The sequence below is a fragment of the Antechinus flavipes genome, chromosome 2, assembly GCF_016432865.1.
Source record: "Antechinus flavipes isolate AdamAnt ecotype Samford, QLD, Australia chromosome 2, AdamAnt_v2, whole genome shotgun sequence".
NCBI classification, from domain to species: Eukaryota; Metazoa; Chordata; class Mammalia; order Dasyuromorphia; family Dasyuridae; genus Antechinus; species Antechinus flavipes.
In genome coordinates this window covers 328384261-328409612 of record NC_067399.1, presented here as the reverse complement: position 1 = coordinate 328409612, position 25352 = coordinate 328384261, and the positions used below count along the sequence as shown (strand labels likewise).

General features: G+C 35.9%; 1 protein-coding gene across 5 annotated transcripts in view; it reads right to left on the bottom strand.

Moving 5' to 3' along the window:
- Positions 1 to 9562: 9562 nt before the first annotated feature.
- Positions 9563 to 25352, bottom strand: part of KIAA0586 (KIAA0586 ortholog) — a 143632-nt gene continuing 127842 nt past the window's right edge. For all 5 annotated transcript variants that reach the window (XM_051977737.1, XM_051977741.1, XM_051977739.1 and 2 more), the window contains 2 exons: positions 15230 to 15295; positions 9563 to 9911 (listed from right to left, as the gene is read on the bottom strand). In XM_051977737.1, the coding sequence (XP_051833697.1) occupies positions 9766 to 9911; positions 15230 to 15295 (212 nt within the window). In that variant the 3' untranslated portion in view covers positions 9563 to 9765. The remainder of the gene's footprint in view (positions 9912 to 15229; positions 15296 to 25352) is intronic.

Below are 25352 nucleotides of genomic sequence, written 5' to 3'. Positions count from 1 at the left end.
GCTCCCAACTGTTAGTGGAGCACGTCAAATGCCCATCTATGATACCTACCAAGCACATTATCAGCTGGCACGACTCTTACACACTCTCTTAAATACACCACAATTCATTCAATCATCCCCTATTGCTGGGTAGCCATCTTGTTTCTAATTTTTTGATAACACAAAAAGTGTTGCTATGACTATTTCACTAAAAATGGAACCTTTCCCCTGTCATTGACTTCCTTTATGTATGTTCCTGTTGTTGGGAATCACTGGGACAACAGTTTGTGAATTTTCTTACATATGTTAAATTGTTTTTCAGTATGATTACATTAAGTCCTAACTCTTCTGATGATCTAGTGATGTGCTACAGCAACTGTCTTTTCATTTTCCTGTTCTCCTTTCCCTAGCTTTGGATGAATGGTTATCCAAAGAGGGACATGAAGGACATGAACTATCTTATGATAATCTCAAAAATGAAATGTTTACAAATTAGAAAAATGGAAAATAATTTAAATCGGTAAAAGTAGAAAAGTAATTAGTAAGGAAACAAAAGTAATATAAATAATTATATGAGGCTGCCAGAATGAGAGCACCATGAAAGCATGAAATGATTAGTTTTGTGAAGAAATACAACAGGAAACACTGAATAAGAAATTTCTTATAACACAGGAAAAAATCAACAAGACCTTTTAAAAATTTTCATAAATAGTGGAGTTTTTGTCTTACAACTGAATTTAAAAAGACCAAAGATGAAAAAAAATAACAAAACAATTACATAAATAAGAAAAAACCTAAAAGAATACTAGAGTGGACTATGAAAAAGAAATATTGAATAAGAAATATTTAAGTAACAAAATGCTTTACAAATACTACACAAACATTAAACTTATTCTTTTTTCATGAGCTATAAAGTTCCATATCAAGGAGTCAAATAAGTCTCAAATACTTTCCTTGTCCCAAACTCCTATATAGTTTTTTTTGTTTGCTTCAACATTCATTTCAACTAAAAATAGTTGGGAAATGGTCATGATTAAAAGGAAAAAAAAAAAACACTAGGAAAGGGAACATAAAAATACATTCATTTTAACATTATATTTCTAATTAAAATGAAAAATAATAAATCTTTTTTTTTAAAGTCTGTTCCTTTCATATGTGTGTTAACAGTATCTGGCACACAGTAGGCCTGTAATAAATGTTTCTTGATTAGCCATTGATTGAAGCAGCTTAGAGTTTAATAGAGGGGATATTACATTTCTACAAAAAGCTATTATAATTCATTAAATAGGAGAGTGGCATAAAAGATTCTAAAAAGGGGGAAATTACATTCAGGATAACTGAGAAGATTTCATGGAGGAAAATGGCAACTAAAATGTTCACCATGTAAACCAAGCAAAGAAACATTAGGTAGTCAGAAGAAATGGCCAGTAGTGTCCAAAACTTACAAAGATCTAGGAGGATAAAAACTAAGACAACCCCTAACCCCCCAAAAATTTAGCAATTAGGAGCTCATTGGCAACTTTATAAAAAGTAATTTCTAGGGACTGAATAGCACAATATCCAATGGGCTTAAGATGTGTTGTGAACATATTCTGGCAGCAGAAAAGATAACTTTCTAGTTTAGCTATGGAAAAGAAAAGAGATAAAGGAGCAAGAAAGTCAAGTGATTTTTGTTTCATTTTGTTTTTAAGAATACAAACTTGAGTATTATGGATAGCAGAGGAAAGGAGGGAATGGAAGAATTAGAGAGAAGGAACAGCGAGGCAAGTTCCCAGAAGAGAAAGCAGAAAATAGAATCAAAGCAACAAAAAGCTTAGCTCCAAGGTCATTTCATTCTCTAAGACTAGGGAAAAATTAAAGAGGTTTGAAGGTGTTCCAAAAAGGTATTTGTAAAGCATATATCTAAGAAAGTTTCCAGTTAGCACCTAACATAAGAGAAATCCTTTATGGAATACCATAATGAGTCTGGAACTTCCTCTTGCCCTAATGCCTAGTCTCTCCTGAGTACACAGACCACTCCTCCCCAGTATCCATATAACTCTTTATCTCTATGCTGACATGGGTTGGAAAAATAATTGTGACTTTTTCTTGAGTTTTCACACCAGGATTTAGTCTGGTACATTTTCTAAATATTAGGAAGTTTTTGGGGAGCTTGGAAATCTAACTTACTGTACAATTTTCCCATCCTGGCTTCACCTCAGAAAATAGAATTTGAAAGCTCAAGATTATGAGGACAGATATTTTGGGATGGTAGATCATTTAAGTTGTGATTGGCTGGAGCAGAATCCATATAGAAGTTATGGGAATTGATGGAATGGGAAGCCATAACGTTAAAAGGAATGCCAAGAGGAATATTAAAGCCCCTAATGATGAAAGTTGAGGATAGAGTGGAAAGCTGAGACAGACACCATATTCCTTGAAAAAAGGAGAGAGATTTAGAGCTCAAAATATAGGAAGTTGGAAGGAAAAGGGAGACGATTTCCATCTTAGACACATTCATTCTAAAATTCTGATGGAACATACAAACAGAGATATAAAGAAGACTGAACTGAAGCCCAAAGGGAAGATTGACATATAGAGTTGAGAATTATTTGCATAGAAAAGTTGAAACTATGGGGATAGATGAAATTGCCACAGGAATAAAATGTACTGAGAAAAGAGCCAAAGACAAAGGCTTGTGGGATATACATGTGATGAAAGAGACAGGACAATGAATCATAAAGGAAATAGAAAAGCATTAATCAGACAGGTAGTAAAAGAATCCAGGAAGAATAAACGGTGGAAGCCAAGGAGAAAGAATTTTCAGAAGGAGAATGTAGTTTAAAGTGTCAAATGCTAAAGAGAAATCAAAGAAATTGAGTACTGAGAAAAGACTAACATGATTTTTCTGGTAGATAGTTAGAAGAGAGATCATTTCTTCTTCTGCTATTGGCAAGCCAGGATAAGACCAATGTCTTCAGGAAGAATAAAATATCCTCAGAAATCTCCACATTATGAGAGATAAAGACTGCACCCTAAAATATCTATTAAGTTCTTACAGCAGATAGCCAAATAAGTATAACTTATTTTAGAACATCTAGCAAGTTGATAAAACTTCTGGATTCTCTTGAGAAAGAGATTAACGATATTTTCCTCATTTACACAAAAGAAAATTCAATAGTATAAATAAATAACTAAAAAATCAAGAAGTAAAAATTGTTCTTAAAGTTACTCTGCAATATTTCATCAATTATTCTTCTGAAGAAAGATGTGAGGCTTTCTGCCAAGATGACTGCCTAAATAGAAGACAATCTGTTCATCTCACTTATATTTCTTCTGGCAAAATCCTTAAGACTAAAGCTAGATTTAAAAAAAAATTCAAAAAGGAACAATAGTAAGTGACTTTTTCCACCCCAGGACTGCATAAGAAGTCATCTGGAAGCTCATGGAAGCAATAGGAAAATAGGGTCTCCCAAGTAAAGTGGGTACCAGTATGAACAAAGATGGAACACATAATCTAAGCCTGGAGACAGCAAAAGCAGAGGGCTCACTAAGAAAGCATTCAGGGTGGCATCCTTGAAAGCCTCAGGGATAGAGACAATCAGCAGTCATCAGCAACACTATATATATATATATATATATAGTGTTGCTGTATAAAACAAGAAATCACAAGTGAAAATTGCTCAAATCTTTTAAAAACAAGGAGGAAAAATACTACTGATCATCTCCTAAAATAATAAAAGGAAAAGCTCCAGGACCATCACAAAATCCAGAGCTCTCACACCAAAGGAAATACAGTGTAAGCATCCAGAAAGCAGATCACGTATCAAGTGACTACAGTCAGGACCACTAACTGTTGTCAAACAGCATGATGCTGCAATGCCCAGACAGGGCCAATCTAGGCCAAAAGACTCTGAGATCTCTCACACTATCTAAATTCTCCTTTTCCTATCAGCTTATTTTCTGCTCCACAGAACATCATGCCTCCCTTAGGATAAGTTGATCACCTAAAATATCACCTCACCATACTGACTGACTCAGTTTTTGATACTCAACATCTTCTCAACTTCCTCAGTTCCCTCTTCCCTCTGATTGGATAAATAGAGAATGAAGTAATTCCTTTCAAAGACTTCTTTTATAGAGAATTCAAGTCAGAATTTTTAAGGTAATTTTCTATTTTCCATCATCAGGTCTGCTTAACTCCAGAGAACATCATGCTTCCTCCTGGATAAACTGATCACCTGAAATCTCATCTCATTTGACTGACTCAGTTTTTGATAATCTAGAAGAAATTAAGCAAGAGATAAAAAATGAAACAAAAACTCTAGAGGAAAGACTGCAAAAACGATAAGTATTTGCATGGGGTTGAGGTGGGAGGCAGAAACGGTAAAACTCAAGAAATAGCAACTGAAAATTAGAATACACCAAACAGAAATCAAATCTTGAGATAGCAAGAAATATTTGAACAAAAGCTAAAGGTTGGGAAAAATAGGGGAGAAAAATGGTATCATTTGACATAGTATCAAAAATAACTGACTTAATAGATGAAAGAAAGATAATATAAGTATTAGACTCCCTGAAAATCATTAGTTAAAAAAAAAAAAAGCTGGACATCATATCAATTACAAGAAATCACAAATGAAAACTGTCCAAATCTATTAGAATTAGAGGGGAAAGTAAAAATAGAAAAAACAAAAACAAAAAACGCTGATCATCTCCTGAAACTACACACACACACACACACACACACACACACACACCCCACAGAATTATCACAAAGTAAAAATAAAAAAAAACAAAAACAAAAAACGCTGATCATCTCCTGAAACTACACACACACACATCCCAGAATTATCACAAAATCCAGAACTCCCCCATCAAATGAAAAAAATCACAAAAATCCAAAAAGAAGCAGTTCTAGTACTAACAGACTACGCCAGGATCATAGCATCAGAATCAAGAAGAGATTCTGAAATATAATATTCTAGAAGGCAAAAAATACAGACTTACAAAGAAGCCTCTATTTAACTCTAATAAAATCCCAAGTGGAAAAAATGTATATATTAATAGATTCCTTCATGGAAGAGCAGAGCTAAGAACCTTTAAGTAAATAATAATAAAGTAATACTATATAAAAAAAATAAAATCCAAAGAAATCTAGAAAGATAAATTTATTTCAGCAACTGGAACTATATGGTGATGAATAACTAATATGGGGAAGAAACAAATGTTCTTCTAAATATTGCTATTTTCAAAGCGTACTGATAGAAATAAAAAAGAAAAATAGAAATCTTGGAGGAGAATTGGTTCTGGAGGAAAAAAGAGAAAGAAGAGTAAAAGGAATACCTTAGGCAAAGGAGAAAGAAAGGGTGAAACTTGATATCAAAATTGGAGTAAGAATATACAAACATGGAGAGAGGAATGGAGAAATGGGCACCAAATGAACCATATGTTCAAAATGGACAAAGAAGAGTTAAAAAACAATTTGGTACAGCAAAACACTGAATTCAATAGCAAAACAAGTGGGAAGAGGCAAGTTGGGGATCGTTAAGAGACAGAATAAGCAGGGAGGCAAGAGTCACAAGCAAAACCTTGACCCTAAAACCTCTTGATCCTAAAAGGAAAATTAAAAGGGAGGAAAAAAGAAAATCAAACAACTAAAATCTAATTGGAGAAATCATTATTAATCAGAGAAATGCAAATTAAGACAACTCTGAGATACCACTACACACCTGTCAGATTGGCTAGAGTGACAGGGAAAGATAATGTGGAATGTTGGAGAGGCTGTGGGAAAACAGGGACACTGATACATTGTTGGTGGAATTGTGAACACATCCAGCCATTCTGGAGAGCAAATTTGGAACTATGCTCAAAAAGTTATCAAACTGTGCATACCCTTTGATCCAGCAGTGTTTCTACTGGGCTTATCCCCCAAAGAGATACTAAAGAAGGGAAAGGGACCTGTATGTGCCAAAATGTTTGTGGCAGCACTGTATGTAGTGGCTAGAAGCTGGAAAATCAAAGGATGTCCATCAATTGGAGAATGGTTGAGTAAATTGTGGTATATGAATGTTATGGAATATTATTGTTCTGTAAGGAATGACCAGCAGGATGAATACAGAGAGGACTGGCGAGACTTATATGAACTGATGCTGAGTGAAATGAGCAGAACCAGGAGATCATTATATACCTCAACAACGATACTGTTTGAGGATATATTCTGATGGAAGTGGATCTCTTCGATAAAGAGAGCCTTAATTGATCAAAGATGGACAGAAGCAGCTACACCCAGAGAAAGAACACTGGGAAATGAATATAAACTGCTTGCATTTTTGTTTTTCTTCCCGGGTTATTTATACCTTCTGAATTCAATTCTCCTTGTGCAACAAGAAAACTGTTCGGTTCTGCACAAATATATTGTATCCAGGATATACTGTAACCTATTCAACATGTAAAGGACTGCTTGCCATCTGGGGGAAGGGGTGAAGGGAGGGAGGGGAAAAATCGGAACAGAAATGAATGCAAGGGATAATGCTGTAAAAAATTATCCTGGCATGCGTTCTATCAATAAAAAGATATTAAAATTCAAAAAAAATCTAATTGGAGAATAAACATAGTATAGTCTATGACTGTGATGGAGTTTCTGTTATGAGATAATTTCAAAAATTCTTGACAATTAGGTGAGCATATCACTTAGTACAAGGATACTACAAGGATACCAATATTAGTAAGAAAAGCAAGAGAGTTAAGAACACTGATTAATGTAATGACTGAACACATCTCCAGAGAATCTGTGATGAAGCATGTTACTAAATTCCAAGGAAGAGAGACATATTTTTTAACTTGGCAACCATTTAGATTCATTCAATTTAACTATGCTTATTTGTTACCAAGGCTTTCTTTTTCTCTCATTCTTAGTTTTTGATGGAGAGTGGGCAGTGAGTATTTGCAATAGTGATACCAAAAAAATGGTCATTTTGCCATTCATTTAATGCAGGTAGTTCAGAAGGAAGCAGAGATAAGAGAGACAGTTTTGAAAATAACATGTAGAATTTATTACATAATTGTATTTTTTAAAGGAAGAAGTATGAAATGGAGATTCATGGTTTCATATAGAATGTATTTTTTGCATTCAGTTATTGAAAGAAAAACTTTTTTATATTTCAGAATTTTAAAAATTTCTTTCAAAAACAAAGAAACTTGGTGAGTTATGAACTATGATGAGGAAATTATTCTTAAATATATAGCTTGTTAAGCAAATTCCAACAGCCACACCAAATCCTGTTATTGTCATCTTCAAGCTTATGTCCTTGGCAACTGGTTTTAAATTATATATTAAACAAATCACTGAGGAAAAATTCATTCAGAAGTTCCAAAAACTTCTCGTACAATATATTTCTAAATCAAACATACTTGAGAAAAATTTTAAAATCTAAATTAACAATTTATCAACTGTTTATTATTAAGTGCCCTATTAAGTAGACAGGTAGGTGGTACAATGGATAAGAGTGCTGAGTCTGGATTCAGGAAGATCTGAGTTCAAATCCAACCTCAGATATTTAGTAGCTGTGTGATTTCGGGCAGGTCATTTAACCTCTGCCTACCTCAGAGTTGTAAATCAGGGATAATGATAGTGCCTGCCTCCCAGGACTGTGATGATTAAGTGTATTAATACTGTAAAGTGCTTCGGAACATTGTCAAGGGTCAGAGAGCCAGGAGCACTCTGGAAGCCCATAAGCCCTCTCTCGGAGGTGCAACCAGATTCACTTCATCTCACACCACTGTGGCTCCTGCTCTTCCCCCACTGAGACCAAGCTGGTCTGAAAGGCTCTCCAGAAAGCTAGCCGAGCCCCAAGTGAAGGAGGCAAGAGAGATTCATTCCATTTTCCACTTGGCTGGTTGGAGGCTGAAGGACAAACCTTTGGATTTGGAGACATTCGGAGGGAGCTCTTGGAACCAAGCAGAAAGATAAGCCACTAAAAAAAAGTAACCGGGCTATTTTGGAAGGAGAAAATAAACATTTGCATTTTATCAGCTGGCTGCATTTTGGAGTGATTATTACTTTCAACTGCAACTAAGGCTGCCTCCAGAAAACCTTCCCTAGAGCTCCCAGAGAGAACCATTATATTTTAAAGAAGAAAAACAACGTTGTTGTCCTTTGTTTTCAGAGAACCAATGATATCACAAGGTAATACCTTATGCATGAATTGAAAATTGGATCTGAGTGAAGCACAAAGTGGTTGCTTCATTCTTCCAGAGTCCTCAAAGTCTGATGGCAAGACAAAAGTCAAGAGGACTGGCAATGGTCCGTGATCAGCAGATGATCTTGGTATCTTCGCCATCTGACCAAGTTGTTCCATGGCACCTGCTTCAGCCTCCTTTGAGAACAAACTGTTCTCATTCACGATTCTGCAGGAAGGAAGTCTTCATGTGTTTGAAGAAGACATCCCCCAACTCACTAAAACAATGCTGCTCAATCTGGCTTCACCCATCTGCCTAGATGACTCATCAGGGTGTGGCTACCGCATACAGCTTCTTGGAGCCATAGGTGACCCAGAGGTGGATGAGCAGCTCTGAAAGGCTCAGCAAGCCCTCACACTGGAGGTGCTTGTCCTTCTTGAACAGCCTACACACCCCCTTAGCACATAGGAGATATTTAATATATCTACAGATGCCTGTTTCCTTCTTTTCCATTTCCCCCCCAGTCCTGTGCAAAGTATTAGGTATATAAGACAAAAGTCCCTTTCTTTGAGGAACTTACATTCTTTCTAATAGGAAAGATAACAAGTATTCATAAAATATTCACAGATAAGGAATATACAAAATGAATATAAGGAATCCAGCGAAATCACAAAATAAGGAAAAGGACCCACAAGTGCAAAAATGTTTATAATGGCAGCTCTTTTTGTGGTGGCAAGGAATGAGAAAATGAGCGGCTGTCCATCAATCAGGGAATGGCTAAATAAGTTGTGACATATGAATATAATGGAATATTATTGTCTGTAAGAAATGTTGAGAAGGCTAATTTTAGAAAAGCCTGGAAAGACTTATATGAACTGATGCTAATTGAAGCAATAAGAATGAGGAATACATTGCACACAGTAACAGCAAGATTGTATGATGATCAACTATGATACTTAGTGCTTTCTCAGCAATTCAATGTAACAAGGCAAAAAACTTTAGATGGAAAATACCATCTGCATCCAGAGAGAAAACTATGGAGACTAATTGCAGATCAAAGCATATACTACTGTCACCTTTTTTTTTTCCCTTTTATTCTTTTTTGTGGTTTCACCCTTTTGTTCTGATTTTTCTTCCCCAACACGACTCATATGGAATGTACACAAATAACCTAAAATTTTTTTTAATTATTTAAGTGTAAAATTTTTTTTAAATGAATACAAGATAGTTTTGCTAAAGGGAGCACTAATGGCTGAAGAATCAGAAAATAACTTTATATGGAAGGTGATGTGCTTGAGAAGAATCTTAAGAAATGAAAATTTAGTCACAGTGTGATAGACTTTATCTAAACTTTATGTTTTCCATCCTCAAAAGTGTCCACCTTCCTACTATTAAGTCCTCCAAAAATCCACACAGATAATGGTTTATGTATAAATTATTTTATTTAGAAATTGCACATACTCACAAGGATTTCTCCTTAAAAACATATTATGAATTATTCTTAAGAAAATGTTAATAGAGAAAAATAGTTTTGGAAACTATTTTACACCAAAACAAAGATTTCAAAACAAATATTACCAGCAATTCTTTTATTTACACATACTTCATAAAACAGCAACTTTTTTTTTAAAAAGTATCAGCTCCTGATGAGTCAGCATCTCCCTGTATTGTACTGATACTCTGAGAGTGGTCATCTACATTCACTGAAGGCAAGGTCACAGACATCCTGGCAAGTGTGGCCTGTGACATTAAACATGATACTGCTTCCCCTCCTGCAACAAAGAAAAATTCCATTCAGCTCAACAAGTATTTACTAAGATGACTATTTCCTTTGGCTAGTTGCCCTGGTAGGTACAAAAGATTATGGCCTGCTTTCTGATCTCAAGGTACTTACAAGCTCGTCTAAAGACAACATACACATCAAACAACCAGAGAGAAACAAAATTAGCAATAGCCAAAATGTGAACCAAAGAAAATAGATGTAATAGGGAAAGTAATTTAAGAGCAACTTCAACAGCATTAATATAATGTTTTGTAATAAAAGACACACAGAAAAAAGACAAGCATTCCACGGCATGACTTATAAATGGCATTCAGTCAGGTAGCACAAGGCACAACTACTCACAGACCTATGTTCTATACTGACTTTGTTATTAAATATTAACAAAAAATAACATCAGACTTACTTTTAAATTACATATGTGTTTTGCATAAGGCAATATTAAAACTAGTTTCATTAAACTAAAAATAGTTTGAAAAGTGTGGTACAGCACAACGTATGCTTAAGATTTGGGTTCAAATTCCAGCTTTAACACTAGCTATACTATTATAGACAAACATCTTAAACTCTTCTAACTCTCAATTTTATTTGTAACACTGGAATAATTAAAATTGGGGCACCTATATCACAACACACAGTAAAAACATAGGTTAAGTATTCCTCAAACCTTAGAGGGCCAGCATAAATAATTGTAGCTATTACTGCTACTACTACTGCTGTTGCTGCTACTACTATTGCTACTGCTGTTGCTACTACTGCTGCTACTACTACTACTACTACTACTACTACTACTACTACTACTACTACTGCTGTTGCTACTACTGCTGCTACTACTGCTGCTGCTACTACTACTACTACTGCTACTACTGCTGCTGCTGGTGCTGCTGCTGCTCCTACTACTACTGCTACTGCTACTGTTACTGCTGCTATTGCTGCTGCTACTACTACTACTGCTACTGCTACTGCTGCTACTACTACTACTACTACTGCTGCTACTGCTGCTGCTACTGCTGCTACTACTACTGCTACTGCTACTGCTGCTACTACTACTACTACTATTGCTACTGCTGCTACTACCACTACTACTGCTACTGCTGCTACTACTACTACTACTACTACTGCTACTGCTGCTGCTACTACTACTACTGCTACTACTACTGCTACTGCTGCTGCTACTACTACTACTGCTACTGCTACTGCTACTACTACTACTACTACTGCTACTGCTGCTGCTACTACTACTACTACTACTACTACTGCTACTGCTGCTGCTACTACTACTACTACTACTACTACTGCTACTGCTGCTGCTACTACTACTACTGCTACTGCTGCTACTGCTACTACTACTACTACTGCTACTGCTACTACTGCTGCTACTACTGCTACTGCTACTGCTGCTACTGCTACTACTACTACTACTGCTACTGCTGCTGCTACTACTACTGCTACTGCTGCTACTGCTACTACTACTACTACTACTGCTACTGCTGCTGCTACTACTACTACTACTACTACTACTGCTACTGCTGCTGCTGCTACTACTATTACTACTACTACTGCTACTGCTGCTGCTACTACTACTACTGCTACTGCTGCTGCTGCTGCTACTACTACTACTGCTACTGCTACTGCTGCTGCTACTACTACTACTGCTACTGCTGCTACTGCTACTACTACTACTACTACTGCTACTGCTGCTGCTACTACTACTACTACTACTACTACTGCTACTGCTGCTGCTACTACTACTACTACTACTACTACTGCTACTGCTGCTGCTACTACTACTACTGCTACTGCTGCTACTGCTACTACTACTACTACTGCTACTGCTACTGCTGCTGCTACTACTACTACTGCTACTGCTGCTACTGCTACTACTACTACTACTGCTACTGCTGCTGCTACTACTACTGCTGCTACTGCTGCTACTGCTACTGGTGCTGCTGCTGCTGCTACTACTACTACTGCTACTGCTGCTGCTGCTGCTACTACTACTACTGCTACTGCTGCTACTACTGCTGCTACTGCTGCTACTGCTGCTGCTGCTGCTACTACTACTATTTATTCTTCTCATCTTTTTCAATCAAACTAAGAGAGAAACAATCCTGAGACAAGTCATTATTTTCTTATTATTCTTCTATCCTGTATTTAATGTTCTGAGAATTACTATGCAAGTGAACAATTACTACTTGTAATTGATAATAACAAAGCCAATGATGAAAGTGCCAGATATAGCATTCAGAATAATGAGAATGGTATGTTAGTATTTATACTATGAATGATTTACAAAGAATATATAAACACATAATTGGACTATATTTGGAGAGTTAGCTGGTGTGCTCAAGGCTCTGTAGTTGCTCTGTGATGCCTTCTGTTCAGAAAGACGTGCTCAGTCCTGCATCTGAGGAATAGTAATGTTTTTTTGCTAGCAATCTACACACTCATGAGACTCACCAAAGATCTCATCTAAACCCCCTATTTTCCAGTTAGTTTAAAAACTAACTCTTGCATGTTTGTGGCGGCCCTCTTTGTAGTGGCCTGGAAACTGAGTGGACCATCAATTGGAAAATAGCTGAATAAATTGTGGTATATGAATATTATGGAATATTATTGTTCTGTAAGAAATGACCATCATGAACTGATGCTGAGTGAAATGAGCAGGACCAGGAGATCATTATATACTTCAATAACACTACTATATGATGATCAATTCTGATGGATGTGGTCCTCTTCAACAATGAGATGAACCAAATCAGTTCCAATAGAGCAGCAATGAATTGAACCAGCTACACCCAGTGAAAGAACTCTGGGAAATAAGTATGAATCACTTCATAGAATTCTCAATCCCTCTATTTTTGTCCACCTGCATTTTTTATTTCCTTCACAGATTAATTGTACACTATTTCAAAGTCCGATTCTTTTTGTACAGCAAAATAACTGTATGGACATGTATACATATATTGAATTTAACTTATATTTTAACATATTTAACATGTATTGGTCAACCTGCCATCTGGGGGAGAGGGGAAGGAGGGGAAAAATTGAAACAAAAGGTTTTGCAGTTGTCAATGATGAAAAATTACCCATGCATATATCTTATAAATAAAAAGCTATAATTAAAAAAAAAAAAAGACTTAGATTCTTTAAAAAAAAAAAAAACTAACTCTTGCCATAACTGTTCTTATATTATTGTCAGATCAGGCAAGTTTTCTGATTTTTTGTTTAATTCAATTTGCAATTTTCTTGTGTTGGACTTCTGATGACCATATAAACAACCATTAATTTTCTACATCCTTCCCTTCCTTTAAAGTTCCTTTGGCGGGGAGGGGGGAAGAGAAGCTTTTTAAGTCTCTGAAATAGAAGCTCTGTTTTGGTCTTTCTATTGATTTGATTCTTGGTATTGCCTTAACCTTTTAACTTTTGCTTTCAATTGCTGATTAAGAAATTCTAGAATTTCTGATCTACTTCTATATTGTGTTCTGTATATTTCTTTTTTTAATGCCTTTAACTGGGTCATTTAGCATTTGAATTTTCTGCTGGGTACACCAACTCATACTGAAATGTGATCTTCCAATGTCTCTTTTCAAAAGCACTCTCTACTAGAGCTCATGCCCTGCTGGTGCTTCAAGCATAGAGAGGGCCACCTTTCTTCCAAAAGTTCTTACTGTGTCAAAAGCCATAACATGTACTATTGTATGCAAATCCTGAAACATCTCTGTCATATATTATGAAAGAATAAACTGCTTACAAACTGCTTGCAAATTATAGCAAATGACAATTTTTTAAAAATTACTCTTTTAGTATAATTGATATAAACTCAAATCATCAAACTTTAAAAAGGCTTTTCAAAATTTCAATTGGAAACTCTTGTTTATAATACCAATATTAATTAATTATAACAATAGCTAACAATTATGTAGCACTTCAAGGTTTCAAAAGTATTTTACAAATAATATTTCATTTTATCTGAACAACCCTGGGAAATAGTTGCTATTATTATTCCCATTCTACAGATGAGAAAACTGAGATGACAAAGATTAAGTGACTCGCCTAGGCTCATACAGCTAAAACCTAAGCCTAATTTGAACTTGGGTCTTTCTGATTCTAAATCTGATGCTCTATCCATTGTGCCATCTAACTTCCTCAATTTATGCAGATGATTCCCAAAACTATATCCATTGCATGTCTTTCTGCTGAGCCATTGTTACACATCAATAACTCAAAATGTTCAAAAGAAAACTATCATTCCTAAAAGTCTCTCCAATTTGAACTTCCTCATTATTATGTAGATTATCACCATCTCCCAATCTCCAGGTTCACAAATTATCTTCAACTTCTTAGTCTCACTTATCTCCAGTTCAAACCCTCATCATCTGTCTCCTAGATTGTCAACTTCTGCAGAAGACATTTTCTTGTCCTCCAAGCTTCCCTCTCAGTTTACATATACTCTGTAAATATTCTTTATATGTCAAGTTATTTACATATGTTGCCCCACTAGAACATAAGTTCCTTGAAGGCAAAGGCTGTTTTTGCCTTGCTTTATCATTTGGCACAATGCTTGGAACATAGTGTCTAACAAGTGTTTGTAGACTGACCTGATAAGTTCCTTTCCTCCCTTTCACTTTTAAATATAGTAGTTTTATATGATAAAACACCATTATTTTAAAATTTAAATTAAGAAAAAACATTGAATTTCAATTGCATATCTAGTTATTTACTGATGTTTCTGAACCAACAAAAACCAAGCCCATTCATTAAACAAATGCTTGTTTTAAATATATAATTTAAGATGAAAAATAAAATCACTTCTATAAAAAAGAGTAAATGTCCAGGCACCTGCAAAAACAATTCAAACTCTTTTCCCTTTTGAAAGCAATAGTTAATGAGAATGATTTGTTTCCTTTTATGCCAGATTCCAGCTGCTTCACTATGTTTAAAACTGACTTCAAAGTTTAAACAACTGTCCTATCTCAACAATAACCTCCCCCAGATGGAATTTATACCAACTACTCTCCTCAATGTTCTATATCCACACCTGCAGCCTTTTAATTCAACATTTTTATACTTACAAAAAGAAAATGCTATTTCTTTTTCTCTTTACTGTTTTGTGTATTTTTTGAAGAATACAGTAAAGCACACAAAGAGAAGCTTACACCTGGACTGTGTTTACAGACTTTTCTACAGAAAGAAAAACGTGCTGGTAGTTGAATCTCTTATTATACTAATGATCAAGAGAGAAAATATAATAGAGGAAATGAAACCATCTGAATAACGTTTGAATAATCTTTTCAAGCTATCTCTTACCTGCAAGTAAAGAAGTAAGGTAACTATTAGGTTCAATACGTGTCCGATCCATGTCTCCTTGTGACTCTATTTAAAATAATAATGATTATGATCATGAGTATAATGTATTTAGATTAGACAAATCATTAGATATAGAAATAAGCATAATTTATGTTGATTTTTAAAACTCTGATAATTATGATTCTTCTAAAAAAGGTTAGCAACAGTGAATCATTTTGACTAGTTTTTCTTCAAAAAGAAATGCAAAAGACAGAAATTCCAATTTATACTAAAAAACAATACTGTTTAGGCAACAGTTTTCCTAAGATCCCTCCCTCAAATGCTTACAGTTTCATTGAAATACCTAGTAGTTAAAGAAAGTGTTGCCAGAGTACATTTCCCAAGATAATTTATCCATAAGTATCAAAAGAAATTGTCAACCAAAATAGAAAAAAGAAAATAAAATTTAATTAATCTGTGCCTAGAAAAGTATTATAACATAGTGAAGAGAAAGATGGAAGACCTGGCTTCATGTCCTGTCTTGGAAAGAGTGATTCCAAATCCCTGGGCAAGTGGCCCTGGCAGAGAAGGGGCTGATTTTCATTAAAAGAAGTTCTCCACAGGGTATTCCCTACACTTTAAAATTATAGATCAAGTGAAAAAAATTCTAAATCTATATTTTATCAATTTTCACATTTAGGGAAGGTAAACAAACTCAAAATTCCCATCTTATGGTTTTGAAAAGCGGTAAGAATGTAATACAGAAAATTTAAAGGGTCTCCAAACAGGACTGTACTCTGAGCTTGCAATTCTATGTTCTAACTTTGCTGAACATATAACTATCAAAATACTCTAAAATATAAATAGAACATATGGTTTTTGAAGGCAGGGATTATCTTTATTTTTGTATCTCCCAGAGCCTAGCACAACACCACAGAGAAGTTTAACAATTTTTTCCCCCAAGGCAATTGGGGTTAAGTGACTTGCCCAGTATCACACAGGTAGAAAGTGTTAAGTGTCTGAGACCAGATTTGAACTTGGGTCCTCCTGACTTCAGGGCTGGTACTCTATCCACTGTACCACTTAGCTGCCCCCCAAAACTTTATAATTAAAAAAAAATCAGCAAATGTATGATGATATGGAAGTCCCCTGAAGTCTCCCTCTTAATAATGGTTTATGGTATTGCATAAACACTATTTTTATGTCTATTAGGAATTAAATAAATTCAAAAATTAATTTCACAAAGAAATCAAGCAAGTTTTAGATAAAATATCTTGTCATTCTCTTATTACAATAGTAATATTACAATATTAATTAATACAACACTACCTGGCTTATTATGATGATCTTATTACAAAGCAATTTAAATTTAATAGTACTCAATTATTAAATGTTACAAGAGGAAAAATTATTTTTAAAGTGAAAGTAGCATATTAAAAAAATGAAATGTCTACAGTCTTATGAAGAAAATTAATCTTAAAAAAGAAAGATGTTTTAAGCCTTAAGAGTTTTAAAGAAACTTACTATTTTACAGGAAGCTATACTTCCCTGGTACCTTGAGCAAAGGTAAGAGACCATGGGTATGTAATATTGAATATACAATCAAACATAGTTGATACATTGGTTAGTGTAACTGAACTGCTCATTGAGAAAAGGGAGAAGAAAGTGACATTCAGAATAATATAAAAATTTTTTTAAAAACTATCAATGCAAGTACAACTATTTAAAATGCTGTATAAAATCAAGTGTTCCATTAATATCTATGTAAACAAAAATAATATATACAGTTCATAATTTGCAAACAATATATTAGAGTGAAACAAACAAATCTGAAATTAGTAAAATCCTTATATATGTGTTATGATTCCAATGGCATATTTCAACACTAGAAACTATTTCTAATGCACAAACATCAGATCTAGAGATAATACATATAAAGAGAAAACTACACATCTTGAATTCTCCCTCTTAAAAACAGAATTACTTCTATTTTTCACCTTACACTTATGTGAAAAAAAAATGTACATATAAACATGTCCCAGCCTCCTTGATTCAATGGGTGAGCTATTTATTTGGGAATAAGTACAGGAAACAAATAGCAAGGTATAGTAACCCTTGTAGTCAAGATCATGTGGGTTCAAAGGTAGGCTCTGATTCATACTGTCAGAGAAACTAACTCTGTGAAAGTCATTTAACTTCTTGGGACATACCAGGCAACTGTCTAAAGGCTATAACCTAGAGAACAGTTGTAGACCTGCATGGGTAGAGAGGAGCTTTCTAGACAGTTGAAATCACAGATCCAATAAAAATAATAATTTAGTTGACCTTTTTAGAAATTTTTTTAGTATAAAGCCAAGAATTCAGAGACACATGTATGAAATTGAATGGGAGGGAAGGCAATGTGCTTAAAGATCTGAAAGTGGCATAATTAATTAGTATAGGTATTAGTATAGGTCAAGGAACTACTTGTAACATGCTGAGAGGGAGGGGATTATAATACAAGAAGCAAAATACATAGTTAACCATTCTTTAGATGATTAGAATCAAGCACTCACTGAGATAAAACTGACAATAAAAGATCCACAGTAATTAGCAAATGAAAAGAAGCTTTCAGCATTAATTCTTGAATGGGGAAAATAACTTAAAAAAAAAATCTTTCTAGTTTAACAAACTCTACTAAGTATGAAAATTTCTTTACATAAAAGAAAAAGAGGACTGCATATGAAATCTTGAATCTCAACTAGACAAAGCTTGGCTTTTTAAAGTATTTAACCTAACAATAATTTCAACATTGCCCTGCAACTTTCTCGCCTCTTCTGTTCTCTATCTAAAATTTTAAATGCTTAACTGATACTCTCTTTTTGGTATCACTTTTACTTTTCATAAATCTTCAACTTTACCACTCCTTCCAAAAAAAAGTTCTTCCTCATAACAAATAAGTATTTTAAGTGAAACAGATTATTACACTGGCAGTATCTAAAAATAAATTTCTCATTCTGAACTAGCACTTTACCTTTCTGCCAGTAAATGGGAAGCTCAATTCAAGCTTTCTTCTGACATGAGATATCTTCTGCTATTGTGATTGGTCATTTGAATGATTGAAATTTTTAAATCTTTGATGAATGGTTTTTGCTTTGTTTTGTTTTTTTTTAATGTAGTAGTCACTGTGATGTAAGTTGTGCAAAGGAGGCTCGGAAACTGTGTCCCTTTTAATCTGTAAAAGAAGGGTGATTCCAAGTCTCAAGCTCTCCCTTGAGAAAAATATACCTTTCCCAGACAACACCCAGTTAAGTGATCTTATTCAGTTGGAGATCTCAGCCTGATAGTCCTATTGAATAACTCAAACTCCCAAGATAAGTAATTTATTTTCAATTGGAGATCTAGCCCTGAAGCACTGTCAACAATTGAATGAATCTCATTCAATTTGAATTGAAGCCCAAGCCTCAGATGGCTAATAAAAGACAACTCTGAACCCCGAATCTTTGCAGAAGTCCAAAACAAGATTATGCCTGCCAGGACTTTTGCCCACTGGTTAAGATATTGTCTTCTCAGTGCCAATAAATCCCTTTTTGCCACATAGATTCGGGTTTGTGAATTCTTTTCACATAGGACCTGTGCCTCCAACCAGAGGGAATTTCCTATCCTAATTCTCATACTTTTTCACAACCACTAATCTCATCATTTTGGTTCCCTGACCGGGGATTCCTGAGAATTTGGACAAGGTAAAGCCTTTTCTTTTTCTTTCAGTGCCCTATAGGTAGGACATTCAAATACCTAGGAAGATTTGAGTCTTTGAAGCGCCAAGCTCAGACAGAATTCTCTCTCAGGGACGCCTCAAATGAATTCCTGCATTCTCTGACAAAAAGTCCCCTTATTCAGGGAGCATTTTGTCATTTCTCCATCTCTAGAGATGTCTAGAGAAGGACAAGGTGCTTTAGAATTGGGGAAACTAAGGCTTGTGGAAAAATGGGACAAAACATCTCCATTTCTAAGGATCCTTTCTTAGGAAGGCTCTTAAAAAACAGACAAATTTGGCTTGAAAGATTTCAAAACTAAAAAGCTTAAATTAAAACAGCATTGCAGGATGCTGCTTAAATTTGCTGGAAGGAAATCAAACTCCCTCCTTCCAGCTCCTCTAAGGACACAGGATCCCTCCTCTACATCTCAATGCAGTCCCTATCAGGAGGCTTCTGAATCCTTTCTAGAACAGGACCTTATGTCAGGAAATATCTCTTTAACTCTATCTCCCTCACCTGAACCAGATCCTGAGACTCCCAGTCTTTTTTTCTCATCCTCTGCCCCCTGGGAAAAGCAGCAGACTGTCAGGGAGAGACACTAAGAGCAGAGGTGCCTCTTTCAATGTCAAATCTCTCCCAGACTAAGGAAAAACCTAGCCATTACTCTAAGGACCCACCTAGTTTTTGAAGGGTCCAAGGCCCTCCTTGATCTTTCCTGGGGAGATGTTAATCTTAAACAATCTGCCCCAGATATACAGAAGAAACTCCAGAAGTCAGTTTTGGGCCCTCAAGTTTCTCCCCCGCTGTAGGAGTTTTTAATGATAGGGATCAAACTGCAGCCGAGGAGAGAGACCACAGAATTAAAGTGAGATTTGGAGAACAGTCCCTACTCTTGGCTGAGGGAGCCTTTTTCCCCCCTCCTCCCCTCCCTCTGCCCCCATAGAGTGGAGATTGCAGGGGGAACTTAAGAACTGTCTTGAGACCTCTTCTTTGCCTCAACAGCTTGGTGACCTGTCATTTAAATGCTCGTTTCTTATTATTCCCTCCTATCCAACTCCCTTATCGAGGCATGACTTAATGGTGAAATTGGGGGCCCAATTTTCTCTTCTCAGATCTCCAGATGACCTTTTTGTACTGCTCCCAAAGCTCTCCTATATTTCCTCCAAAATCTGGGAGAAAATAGATTTCTCCGCTCCAGCCTTAACCAGAAATGAGAGATTTCTTAACCACAAACTTTTAGCTACAGGGTTAAGAGATTTGGAGCCACTTTACTGCATTTTATCATGATCTGCAATCCTGAAAGGCAGGGCCACACCCTGAGCTATCCCAGACCCGTTCTCTATTTCTCAGTGAAATTGGACTCAGTTTCCCTAGGATGGCCCTCCTGCCTCAGAGCAGTGGCTTCCACAGCCCTTTTAATTGAAGAGGCCTCAAAACTAACTTTGGGACAGCCATTAGCAGTTCTAAGCCACCACTGGGTTCAGAGCATTTTAGAAGCCAAAGGCATCAGTGGCTTGCAAGTAGGAGGCTCTCCTGCTAGACACCCCCTTCCTATAATTCACAGAAAAAATCCTTGCAGAAAACTCTCCTTCTGGCTGGTTTCAAAAACCTTCAAACCAACTCTTAATCCTAGAGGAAAGTCAATGGAAATTGTCTGCATCAGGCTACACACCTGGGAAGAAATGCTCTCCAATCTCTGGTGAAACCTATTTTCACTGGTCACAAGCTAGGAAAAACAATCTGGCATGTCTTCCAGGCCTGCCCAATTTGTGCCCAAGGAAATCCTAAAGGAGCTGTTAGACCTCCTCCTCTCCTGAAACCTGTTCAGAGAAGAGGTACATACCCAGGGGAAGATTAGCAAATAGACTTTACGCAAATGCCCCCTTACAGGGGGTTTCAAATTGCTTTCGATTTTAACACCTTTACTAACTGGGTAGAAGTTTTTCCCTACAGTTCTGAGAAGGCTCTGGAGGTATCAAGGCTCTTGCTAAGCCTGGCTAGCTCCTTGCAGAGAGACATATAGTCCAGCTTTTACTTGTAAGAACACACTGGAGAAAGAAGGATAAATTGTCTGCGTCCTTCTTTCTCTCTAACTCTTCTACTTAATTTTTCCTACTCTAAGGATGAGAACTTTGCCACTAGGATTTTCTCTTAGGCTTTTCTTGATGTCCCTGCCAGTAATTAACTCCCCTTTAGCCTTTCAGCTAGGGAGCTCTGTGGGCAGTGGGGGCTTTCAGCATTGTTGGGTGGGCTATCAGCATCCTTAAAGCAGTCCACAGAGAGTTCCTAATGCAATTTTTTTTTTTGCAAAGGCCCATTCTCAAACATCACCATCTCCACCCTGGATGACACCCCACTTTTAATCTGCTCCTGAGATTTGTTTCCTCCGGGCTTCCTTAGATGCTGCTGTTGCTGCTGTCTTCAGATCTCACACTTCCCCTCCTGGCCTGAACTTCCAGTGAAAGTAGGGACAATTCTATGACCCTTGTAAGCTTGAAGCAATTACAGAAGATGAAACTTCGTCCTCTTACCCCAAATAAATTTGGGGAACTGCTTGGACTGTTTGAGGGGGGAATGACATAAACTGAGATCTTTTGGGGGGCCCCAGATGTAAACTGTGTTCCCTTCAGGGGGACTCTCAGACCCTGGGAAAAACCTGTAAACTCCCAGTTAAGTGGTTTCATTCAATTGGAGATCTTGGCTAATCACACTCCATTGAATTGCCACAAACAGTACCTCCAACTCCCACTTAAATAATCTCATTCAGTTTTAAACTGAATTGAAAATCAGTCTCTCAGTAGTTGGCTCCTGACTTGGCCAAAGATCAAAACAAATCCCAATATATCTAGGGCTACATGTCCAGGTATTTTTGCAGACATCTTAGATAAGACCATACCCACTTGTGAAAATATTCTCTTCTCAGTGTTAACCTTTGCTATCTTCCTAACAGGTTTGCCCACTAAGAAGTCTGTCTTCCTAGCAAAGCTGGCTTCTCAATGTCAATAAATACCTTTTTGCCACACAAATTTTGGGTTTGCAAATTCTTTCTCATAGGACCTGCTCTGACCAAAGGTGATTTCCCAACCCAATTCTTACATCTCATCACAACTATCACTAACCTCATCATTTGCACCTCATCAATTACAAAAGTTGTTCTGGCCCTGCTCATTCCATTCTGCAACAGTTCATACAAGTCTTCTCAGGTTTTTCTGAATCTATTACCTTTTGTCATTTCTTAAAATGCAATAATATATATTCATATACATATGCATATATATGCATACATATGTGTGTATATAGATAGCATATACCATGTTATATATATAACATATGAGGTATATACTACATTATACTATATATGCTAATACACACACATAATTTGCTTAGCAATTCCAGCTGGTTCTTTTCCTTGTTTCTTTTCCTCTTCAAAGTATATGTTAACAGTGGTATCTCTGGCTCCAAGAGAATGTATGTTTTAGTGACTTTGGAGATATAACTCCAAAATGTTTTCTGGGATGATTAGACCACTTCACAGCACATTAATGCCCACCACAAATCCTCAAACAATCGTTATTTTCACTGTCATCTCTGCTAATCTGTTAAATATTAAGTGAAACTAGAGTTGTTTTATTTCTCTTATTATAAGCAATTTGGAAATTTTTTTCCTATTAGCTGTTATTTATTTCCTATTAGCCACTATTTCTTCTTTTGAAAACTACCCATTTAATCATAACCATTTACTTTTGGGAACTAACTCTTGCTTGCTCAATTCTCTATATCCTTTTCAGAAGTTTGCTGTTCCAATTAACTACTTCCCTTCTAACTGAATTGATTTGTTTGTAGAGGGAAAAAAAATCTTCCAATTTTTTGTAATGCCTGTTTTATCTCCTGTAATTCTTTCTATTCCTTGTTTGATCATGAACTCTTTCCCATTCAGAATTGTGAAAGGTTTCTCTTTCCCTTTTTCTCTAACCTGTTTAAAAGCTGGCTTTTTAATATCTAAGTCATGTATCCATATGAGTTTATCATAATAAGTGTGAAAAATTAGTCTAAACCTAATTTCTACCATTCTGCCTTCCAATTTTACCCAATAATTTTAGTAGCTAGGATCCTCAGGTTTTTGAACAAATGCTACAATCAGTCAACCAATAAACAATTAATAAGTACCTACTATATGCCAGGTGCTTAAAATAAAAATGCAAGACAGATTACTCTCTACTTGCTAGTACCTTACATCCTAAAGAGAGAGACAAGGATATAGAGAAGCATATACAAAATAAACAAATGGAGAATAAATAAAAAGTTAATTGAAATAGTTTAGGAGGAAGGATCTGGTTGTTGAAAGAATGAGGAAAGATCTCACAGTTAAGATGGTAGTTGATTCCAGACAAGAGAGACAATTAGAGCAAAGGTATTAGACAGGAGATAGGGTCATGTCTAAAAAACAAAGGAAAAGCCAGTTTTGCTAAATTTAATCAATAAACACTTTTTAGGTCCCTATGATATACCAGGTAACATACTAAGTACTGGGGATATAAAAAGAGGGAAAAGACAGTTGCTGTTCTCAAAGTGTTTACAATCTATCAAGGGAGACAATATGAAAACAAATATATACAAAGCAAGCTATATATAATATAAACAGGAAATTAAAAGAGAGAAACTCTGGAATAAAGGGGAATTAGGAAAGATTTCCTGCACAAGGTGGGATTTTAGTTGTTACTTAACAGAAATCAAAGAAATCAATCATTAGAGAGGAGGCAAGGCGTTCAAAGTGTGGGAAACTGCCAGAAAAATGCCCAGAGCTGAAATTGTTTTTTTGAATACTCAAGGGCCATCATCATTGAATCAAGAAGTATATATCAGGCTGTACGGTGTAAAGAAGACTGAAAAAGTAAGAGAGAGCTAGGTAATAAAGAGCTTTAGACATTGAACAAAGCATTTTGCATCTGCTCCTGAAGGCAGTTTGGGCTGGGACAGGAGATGGATTGGGGGAAAGGGGGAAGGGTAGGAAGGAGGAGGGCAGAGAACATGATCAGATCTACATTTTAGGCAAATGGAGAGACATTTGAGGCAGGCAGATCCACCAACAAAAAGATGCTCTACGAGCAAGAATGTAAAAGACACTAAAGAACAATAAAGATGGAAAAATTGGTTAGAGGTCAAGTATTTGAGATTTTAAAAGCAAAACAAAGAAATTTAACTTTTTATCCTAGAGAAAACAGGAAACCATTAAAGTTTACTAAGTAGGGAAAGATATGGTCAGATTTATGCTTAAGGAAAATCATTTTAGCAATGGCATGAGGGATGGAGTGAAGTAGAGAGATATTTGAAGTAGTAAAACCGAGTTGAAGGTTTCATCATCAATCATCAAATTCAATCAACAAAAATGTGAGCTACTGTAGAGGCAGAAATGGCAAGGTGTGGTGTGGATATGTAGGGTGAATATAGGTGGACAATTAAAGATAAAAGTGAATCTTATGAACTTGGGGCAACAGAAGAATGTGACTCCACCCATAGAAAGAGAAATTTGGAAGGGCAGGTTTGAAGGAAAAAAACAAAATCCATCTTACATGTTTTTAATTTGAGATATCTTAAGGATATATAATTTGAAATGTTCAATAGGCAACTAGTGATACAGGAATGAAGCTCAGGAGAGAGACTAGAGTTAGATATACAAATCTGATGGGCATGGAGATGATAATTAAATCCATGACAAGAATGACTGATACATTTTGTACATATGGGTCTTTTCCCTCGCTCTGATTTTTTTTGCCATTGATCTATAATAGAATTATTACTGGGTCAAAAAAGATGCAGAGACTAGTTATTTAGGTACAGTTCCAAATTGCTCTCCAGAATGGTTAGATGAATTCATAGCTCTACCAAAAGGGCATTAGAGTGATTTAGCGTAAAATCCTTTAATTTTATGTTTTGCCATCTCTGCAGATAGGCGTGAGGTGTTTATGTTTCTCTTATTAGCAATAGAACATTTTTTCATTTAATAGTTGACAGCAATGGATTTCTTTTGAGGATTTTTTTTTTGATTGCCTGCTCATATTACTTGGCCATTTTTCTACTGGGGAAAGGCTCTTGTTCTCCTATACATCTTATTTATAAGATCTTCCGAGAAACTTACTACAAATTTACTACAATTTACTCCAATGATTCTTTTGGAAATAGGTACTTCACATGTTATTCCATTTTTTCAATCTTTTGGCTTTGTTCTGTTTCTGTCCCCTGGAGACACTGAATTCTGTTTGTTCTGTTCTGTTTTTAAGGGTACGCACTACCTAAGCAAGATTTTCTATTTTCTGGTCCATGTTCTCCTTTCAATTCTCACCTTTTTCTCACCCCATCCCCATGTTACAGTCTTAAATTTCATCTTTTTTTCTACTATTTCCAGGCAT